The 8,924-nt window shown below is 40.2% G+C and overlaps 1 protein-coding gene across 3 annotated transcripts; it reads left to right on the forward strand.

Annotated features, from left to right (window-relative positions):
* The first annotated feature begins 294 nt into the window (after window positions 1-294).
* On the forward strand, window positions 295-8,659 carry NGDN (neuroguidin). Of its 3 annotated transcripts, XM_015572483.1 has the most exons (12): window positions 335-351; window positions 668-727; window positions 967-1,074; window positions 1,335-1,406; window positions 5,801-5,938; window positions 6,194-6,278; window positions 6,370-6,422; window positions 6,651-6,771; window positions 6,867-7,035; window positions 7,712-7,868; window positions 8,006-8,063; window positions 8,494-8,659. In XM_015572483.1, exons 4-12 carry the CDS (start codon window positions 1,338-1,340, stop codon window positions 8,511-8,513), a joined length of 870 nt encoding a protein of 289 aa, XP_015427969.1. In that variant the 5' UTR covers window positions 335-351; window positions 668-727; window positions 967-1,074; window positions 1,335-1,337; the 3' UTR covers window positions 8,514-8,659. The 3 variants fall into 3 exon arrangements, with proteins under 3 accessions (XP_006776864.1, XP_006776863.1, XP_015427969.1); XM_006776801.2 differs by lacking the exon at window positions 967-1,074 and having other exon boundaries at window positions 295-351; XM_006776800.2 differs by lacking the exon at window positions 967-1,074 and having other exon boundaries at window positions 316-375.
* The last annotated feature ends 265 nt before the right edge of the window (window positions 8,660-8,924 follow it).

Below are 8,924 nucleotides of genomic sequence, written 5' to 3' on the forward strand. Positions count from 1 at the left end.
CTGCTAACTCCTTTCTTCCATTGGGCCTCTATAACTGCCAATCAATCATTTGCCCAGTTTTTATTGGTTTAGCTTCGATCATTCTATTCAATTTACCAATCGCGTGTTTCGTTCGAGAACATCTTTACGTCATTACCTCCCTTCCTAAATCTGACGGATTTAACCAGTTCTTCTATTCCATTGGCTGGCCCCAGTCCCACCTCTAGGACATCCTGTTCGAGGCGGAAGTGAGAGAATCTCTATTCCTATTGGCTTAGATTTGCAAGCGGTGGTTGTCCATCAGTCTATCAACCAGGAAGTACGATTCCGGAAGGGGTGGGCTTTGCGACAATGGCGGCGCCGGTGCCTACGGTGTGTTCTCTTTCTCTTTCTCCGGTTGCTATCGTGAATGCTTCTTTTACCTTAAGTGATTCAGGCAAATTATTGGAGCGAGGGAAGGGTGGTGATGAACGTGGCTTCAGGGAGGCAACCTCCCTGGCACAGCGTGGGGAAACGGGCTGGAATTACCGCTCCTCACCAGTAACCTCTGAGGGGCCGGCCCGCTAGAAGGCAAGTTGTGAACAGGAGTGGGAAGGCCGGAAGTCTGGGGTGTCCGAAGGAAAGTGGGGGCTTTCCCCCCTCAGAATCCTGAGGGAAGAATGGCTTTTCTTTATTCCCCCTCCTATAGGAGGTGCTGGAGTCAGACCTGCCGAGAGCGGTGGCACTTTTGAAAAACCTCCAGGAGCAGGTGAGTAATATCACCCTTTTGGAATAGATTAATCAGGGATTGACTTTGACTTCGTGTGCTGTTCACCTCCAAACTGTTGATTTGGGAGCATATATTTGAATGCTACCAAATGCCATAAAAGCAATGATTTGATGAAGACCTTTTCAGGCTACAATGAAAAGTAATTGACTTCTACATCTAAAGGAATTCAGAAAACTTAAGAAAAAAACTATCTGAATCAGTTTCCTTTTTTCTTATAGTTAAGGAAACTGATGCTGGGTAAGGTGATGCGACTTGCCTTTTGGGTGCCCAGCTAATACACATTTATGTAGTGCTATGCATTGTAAGTTCAACCGGTACAGATAAAGGTATAGTCCCCATGGCTTCCCCATGCTTTGGTAAGAGGTTCTTCTTTAGCTTTAAGAAGAGGTGAAAAGTTTTTTCTATCTTTTGAAGAAGTATCAGAAACCATCTCTTGTAATTCTTTTCCAGAACTGAAAAGAAAATACTGTACGTTGAACAGTGTTTAAGATAACTTTTAGGTGGCATTGGTTAGCTTTTGCCCTTTACAGCTTACCGAGATCACTTGATGTATTCTAGTCAGCTGTTTTATTTGGACTAATTTCAGGTAATGGCTGTAACTGCACAAATTCAAGCTCTGGCGAAAAAAGTTCAAGCTAGAGCCTATCCAACAGAGAAGGTAAGACATACTTGAAGAGTAAGCATCCCCCAAGTTGATGTTCTCAACAGCTCTTTAACGATAGGTTTATTGAATGTCTTGTATACTAAGTGCTGGAGCTTTAAAGACAAATAAAGCCCAGTTTCTGTGCTGAAGTCTAGCGAGTGAGACAGATCAAAGTGATAGGTATAAGCAGTAGCAGCCATGTTGCAGAGTCATGACGAGTGCTGTGCAAGCTGAGGAGAAAGATTAAATAATTGCCAGAGGAGCAGAGGAAGTCAGGAAAGGCTTATGGGGGAAGGTAACAGGATTGTGAGGAATAAATAGGAGTCAGAAGTTCAGAAAGAAGCAGATGTGTAAAAGCACGAAATCCTGAAAGCATGGTGATATTCTGGGAAAGAAGCTAAGTCCTTTGTGTGTGTGTGTGTGTGTGTGTGTGTGTGTGTGTTTTAGGGGTAGGAAAAAAGACTGGAAAAGTAGTGATTGTGAGAAGTCTTGTCAACTGAGGCGTTAACTATTGTGTTTCTTCTAATCCAAGGTGCTGCTAATGGAGAACATCACTCATTTTATATATATTAAGAAAAAATGCTACCTGTTAATCTGTGACATGTACTAAAATACTGTTGATTAAAAGATGCATCTTGACTTCAGAGATGTCAAAATATGAAAACAATGTGCATCTTAAAATTGAAAGATGGTGGTTTATAAATTAACGTCTTATAGAACCTTCTCAGGGATTATTGAGTATGGCCAGTATAAACAGGGTTCTGGATTCCTTTACTTACTTGAGCTGGAAAATCTGGTGTCATCTGTTTTATATACTGAACTTTTTTGCTGAGATATTATTTAAGCAAAACATACCATAGGTTAACAAAAGTATGAAAATCATTGCAGTAGGATAATAAGCATTGATGGATTTTTAATCACGGGATTTATTCTTTGGAAAGCAGTTTTGTTCTTTAGAAAGATAGCTAACAGCATTTTAAAAAATAATTTTTTGTAATTGATTTCAGAGAGAAAGGGAGAGGGAGAAAGAGAAACATCAATGATGAGAATCATTGATTTGCTGCCTCCTGCACGCCCCCTACTGGGGACTGAGCCCACAACCTGGGCATATTCCCTGAGCAGGAATCAAACCATGACCTCCTGGTTCACCGCTGAAGGCTCAACCACTTAGACACACCAGCTGGGCATAAGAGCATTTTTAATATATTCTTTGTCTTTTCTTTCTCATCAAATTTTGTTCTTGTCTATTTTTATACTTTCTGCTTATTTTTTTATCTTTGCTTTTTTCTTTCTTTGTGTTTCTCCTGCTTATAACTCATTTTGCACTTGGCAGTGCCTATGCATGTCAGAAGAGCCTACATCTCAAACTCTTGGCTGTCTTTATTCTGGGTACCATGCTTTGCTTCAGTTTAATGCCTTTTTGAGATGGGCTACCAGCATGTATCTTAGATCACTATATATTTGTTTATTCATTGAGCAGATATTTACTAGCTTATCACCAAAGGCTTTTACTAGGTGTTTTATAGGTTACAAAGTGTTTTCATGTTATATTATTTGCATCTCATAATTGCTCTTTGACACAGGAAGGAAATAGTGTTCATATTACAGATGAGGAAACTGATGTTAGAAGGTTAAGTGACTTACTCAATATTTGATTACTGAATACCTAATTCAAAAGTTAAACTCAATTTGCCTGCCTTTAAAATCCTTTGCTTATCCTCCTGTACTACACTAATGCTTATCTTAAGAGCTTATCTTGTTAGACTCAGACTGAGTTTGAATCCCAGTTTTATTCCTATTACTGTGTAATCTTAGGCAGAGTATTTAACCTTTTTGATATAGGTCTTCCTAGAATGACAATGAAAACACAACAATCCAAAACTTATGGGACTCGGTGAAAGCAGTCCTGAGAGGGAAGTTCATAGCATTACAAGCCTCCCTCAAAAAAAACCTAAGAAAAACTGGTAATAAATTATCTAACCCTGCAACTTAAGAATTAGAAAGAGAGCAACAAGAAAAGCCCAGGAAGGAGATAATAAAGATCAGAGCCCTATCTGGTTTGGCTCAGTGGATAGAGCTTCTAATTCTTTAAGTTGCAGGGTTAGATAATTTATTACCAGTTTTTCTTAGGTTTTTTTTGAGGGAGGCTTGTAATGCTATAGTTTAAAAAAAAACTATGAACAAATTCCTATGTACACTGCACGCATCTTATTTTGAAATAAAAAAACAAAACAGGAATAAATACAATATTTGTATTTGCTTGTGACCCGCGGGCCGTAGTTTGAGTACCCCTGTGATAGAGCGTTGGCCTGTGGACTGAGGGGTCCCAAGTTTAATTCTGGTCAAGGGCACATGCCCAGGTTGCAGGCTCGATCTCCAGTAGGGAGCGTGCAGGAGGCATCTGATCAATGATTCTCTCTCATCATTGATGTTTCTATCTCTCCTCCTTTCCTCTCTGAAATCAATAAAAATATCTTAAAAATAAAATAAAGATCAGAGCAGAAATAAATGAAATAGAGACCAAAAAAACTATACAAAAGATCAAGAAACCAAGAGCTGGTTCTCTGAAGGAGAAACAAAATTGATGAACCTCTAGCTAGGTCACCAAGAAGCAAAGAGAGAGGAACCAAATAAACAAAATCAGAAATGAAAGAGGCGAGATAACAACAGACCCCACAGAAATACAAAAGATTGGTATGGGTCTTCCTAGATCTATGGACTTTCTCAGTTTTATTTTATACAACAGTGACTCCTTTTTAAAAAATAACTATAGCCCTAACTGGTTTGGCTCAGTGAATAGAGCGTCGGCCTGCGGACTGAAGGGTCCCAGGTTCGATTCCGGTCAAGGGCATGTACCTTGGTTGCGGGCATATCCCCAGTGGGGGTTGTGCAGGAGGCAGCTGATTGATGTTTCTCTCATTGATGTTTCTAACTCTCTATCCCTCTCCCTTCCTCTCTGTAAAATATCCATAAAATATTTTAACAAAAAATAACTATAACTTAAGTCAGTGCTCACACATTGTACTTTCTTTTAAAAGAATAAACATATAACATTTGTTTAATTTTCTGCCTGTAAATATAATAAGCTTTTAATTGTAGAAGGTTTGGCAGATACATAAAAACACAAAGAAGAAAATTAAAAGTTTTATATAATCACTGTTCTAAGATAACCACTAAGGTACATTTTTTTGGAAATTTCTTTTATTTTAAAAGTAATGCATGCTTGATGAAAAAACAGTTTCACAGTACAAGCACTCCATTTCTACCTTTTTCTCATTTTGGTCTCCAGGGATAGTAGTTGTTAATTATGTGTTATTTTCCAGACATATTTTTATACATATAAAATGTGTGCATCATACTCCCCCCATTTTAGTTGGAACCATATTACATTTTTTACAGAGCGTAGAAAGTGTTGTGATATGAAACTAAGTATGAAAGGAATTTTGTCAGTATGTATAGATCATTGTTTTTAACCTATATTGTATAATTCCATTGTATGGGGATAGAATCAGTAATTGTTTTTTATTAAATTAGTTTAGAATTCGGCATTATGGAGGCTTTTTAAAAAAAATGTGTTTTTAGCCATAACTGGTTTGGCTCAGTGGATAGAGCGTCGGCCTGTGGACTCAAGGGTCCCAGGTTCGATTCCAGTCAAGGGCATGTACCTTGGTTGTGGGCACATCCCCAGTAGGAGGTGTGCAGGAGGCAGCTGATCGATGTTTCTCTCTCATCGATGTTTCTAACTATCTCTCTCCCTTCCTCTCTGTAAAAAATCAATAAAATATATTTTAAAAAATGTGTTTTTATTTATTTTATAGAGGAAGGGATGGGGGAAGAGAGTGATAGAAACCTTAATGAGGAGAGAGAATCATTGATTGGCTGTTTCCTGCACACCCCCCACTGGTGATTGAGCCTAAAACCTGGGTATGTGCCCTTACCAGGAATGGAACCATGACTTCATGGTTCATGAGTCAATGCTTAACCACTGAGCCACACTGACTGGGCTGGAGGCATTTTTTATTGTCACAACTTGAGGGGATATCAGTGAGTAGAGGCCAGTGATGCTGCTGAGCACTCTCCAGCGCCTAGACAGCAGTCCACAAATGATCTCCCTAAATGTTAATAGCTCTGAGGTTGAGAAATCCTGCTGTAGTTATTTTGGAGATATTTTGATTTTCTTGCTCTTACTGTGTTTCAAAAGTGCTCTGAGCTTTGCTTTTCTCTTGTTAGCATAATTTTCTCTGTGGCTATTTCAGGTACAGCCACCCCCCTTGAGATTACTCCAGATACCTTACATGAATTGATTGGGAAAAACTTGAACTTGGAAAGGATTATCCTGTTTGTCCTAGGCTTTCCTGATTCTCTGGCTAAAACAGAATTTGTACCTCTTACTGTTTTGTTTAACTCAGGGTCTCAGCCTCTTGGAAGTGAAAGACCAGTTGCTGCTCATGTACCTTATGGATCTGAGCCATCTCATCCTGGACAAAGCCTCGGGAGGGTCTCTTCAGGGACATGCGGCAGTTTTGAGACTGGTGGAGATTCGCACGGTATGAAGCATTTGGCATCTTAGAGTCCTAAGTTTCCAAATCCTGAACTCCAGGACTATCACACAATAGCTGTCATTTAAGTGAATGTTCTCATATTTAAGTGAGGAAACCAAATGAAAGGTAGTATTTTTCTCTTCTTTGGTTCTGACTTTGTGCATATGCTAGTTAAGTGCTTTATCTGGCAACTTAATATAGGGACTCTGCTATGTGCTTAACTTTGGGAAGGGAATGTGATCCTTTCTAACCATGTTACAGGTTTTGGAAAAAATTCGTCCCTTGGATCAAAAACTGAAGTATCAAATTGACAAACTGGTCAAGACTGCAGTGACAGGCAGCCTCAGTAAGTGGGAGAAGGGAGAAGCTGTAAGGTTATGTGGATTCCATCATAAAGTCCAAAATCTTATAAAATCTCTTGGGGTTTTTTGTTTCAGGTGAGAATGACCCACTCCGTTTTAAGCCTCATCCCAGCAATATGATGAGCAAGGTAAGGGGTTGCGTTGTCCTGATTTTCCTGAATGAGTCTCGTGGTGATCCTGGATCTCCTGGGATTCTCTTATTACTCTTGATTCCCAGCTTGTGCCTTAGAGTGTTGAGTATGAGATTCCCCCTTCTGCCTTTTATTTTCTCACCTCCCTAGGGTATGCCAGCTTTGGTTTTCCTTATCATCTGTCTAACACTTCCTAAGTTTATGGACATTATATTCTTTTTATAGTTGAGCTCTGATGATGAGGAAGATGAAGCAGAGGAAGGACAGTCTGGGGCTTCAGGGAAGAAATCTGCAAACGGAGCAGTTAAGAAATATGTTCCACCACGCTTGGTGCCGGTACATTATGGTATGAACCGTGGCTACCACCTCCTCCGTGTGAATTGTGTTTCTCTTCTCCTTTTCTCTGTTCTGGGATAACCTTTGCTAATTTTTATCACATAGATGAAACAGAGGCTGAGCGGGAAAAGAAGCGTCTAGAACGAGCCAAGAGACGAGCATTGAGCAGCTCTGTTATTCGTGAACTTAAGGAGCAGTACTCAGATGCTCCAGAGGAAATCCGTGACGCCCGGCATCCTCATGTTACTCGCCAGAGTCAGGAGGATCAACACAGGTCTGAGTCCTTGTAATTAGACAGTATTTTCTGCGCTGTAGAGACCAGTCCTTGTGCTTTGGATGAATATGGTTAGGTCTAGTGCCAAACGAACCCACATTATATAGAGAATGGAGTGGAAAACTTGGGAGGACAGTTTCTAAGAATTAGGGGTTTGAAGCACAGACTAAGAACTAGGAAGAAGATATCCCCTCCTCCCCCAACTGAACAAATGCTATATGAAGGAGAACACTTTAAAGCAGGTTTTTGTAATGGCATCAAGAGTGCTAGATAAGTTCAGGAAAGAGAAATAGAGAATTGATTGTAACGTAAATACAGACTCCTTGACTTTGCCCAGTTGATAGGTTTGAGTGAAGGGGTCCATGTAGCTAATCCTGTCTGTAGATCTGAAATATAAGAGTTCTCTGATATAATAATAATTTAAATATTCCAGTGGTTGGACTGTGAGTTCATCAGTAGGGAGGAGGGAAATTCTAGCACAAAGAACGTTTCTTTGAGGAAGTTCGGTGTTGAGCATTTGGTATGTCCTTACTAAATACTATATTGCCCTGCTATGAAATCTGTTGAGAACTGTCATAATAAGGGGTGAGTAAAATGTCTGGGCCCAGGTTCTGGGCTGCAGCTTGTGTGTTATGGATTGAGCATATTAGACACAGTGTCTGTGTTTCTCTGACAGGATTAACTATGAGGAGAGCATGATGGTGCGTTTAAGTGTCAGTAAGCGAGAGAAAGGACGACGAAAACGCGCAAATGTCATGAGCTCACAACTTCATTCTCTCACGCACTTCAGTGACATCAGTGCTTTGACAGGAGAAACCCCTCATCTTGATGAGGTGAGGTTGTGATACAGGGGTGGGAGGTGGTCTTCATGCTTTCAGCCAAATGCATGTGGGGCTCGTTGCCATGGGAAACTGGGGAAGAGATACCAACACTTGCACTGCCATTCCTTTACTTCTCCATCTGTCTCCAGGATCAGAATCCTATTAAGAAGCGGAAGAAGATACCCAAGAAAGGTCGGAAGAAAAAAGGTCAGTAAATGGCTAGGAGTTAGGTGATCAAGTGCAGGGTGGAGAGTATGAATTGGGATGCCAGCTTTGAATTTGCCATCCTAGGTCTTACTGAGCCCTATAATATCTCTTCCATGCTGGGCATTAATCTCTTTAGAGGTGGGATTTTATTTTTCTTCTTTCCCAAGCTGAAAATCAGCATAATTCACAGAAGAGATTTCTGGATTGTTCCTCTAAGCTCCCACACCTTTTCTGGCGTCCTTAAATAAAACTACTAAAGTGTCACTTGAAGAAACCATTATCCCACTTCAATTTCTTCCTACTTCTAGTCTTTTGTCCTGGGAGGATATGGAGTAGTGCCTAGTGGCCTTCTCTTTAGATGTCTTTTTGTTCTGTTCCTCCGGCTTTTCCAACTGTCCTTTGCCTCATTCTTGATTTCCCTTCCTTTCAGGTTTTCGGAGGCGGCGGTGATTGTGGGTGTACATATTTCTATATATTTTTTGTCATCCTGAGATACTTCCAGTTTCACTGTATGTAGGTCCTTTTTCTCGGAATTTATTGTTTGTTCTGGACATGTGGAAATCTGTTAATAAAACTGATTTTACTTATGAATTGAAGCCCCTATTGCACATGTATGACTCATTTGCTGGGTGTGGGGTATTTTAGGTGAGAGGCCAATAAAAGGGAAAGATGAGGTTTTGGGAGGAGTGGGAGAAGTTTGGCTCTATATAGGTGTTTTTTTAATAGAAACTAGAAATTGGTTATTTAACTAAATAAATAAATAAATGAGCTCTGGCCAATGTTGCTCAGTGCTTAGAATGGTCCGTGCACCACAGAGTTGTGGTTTTGATTCCCAGTCAAGTACCTGGGTTGCAGGTTCGA

The sequence above is a fragment of the Myotis davidii genome, unplaced genomic scaffold (genome assembly GCF_000327345.1).
Source record: "Myotis davidii unplaced genomic scaffold, ASM32734v1 scaffold1949, whole genome shotgun sequence".
Lineage (NCBI taxonomy): Eukaryota > Metazoa > Chordata > Mammalia > Chiroptera > Vespertilionidae > Myotis > Myotis davidii.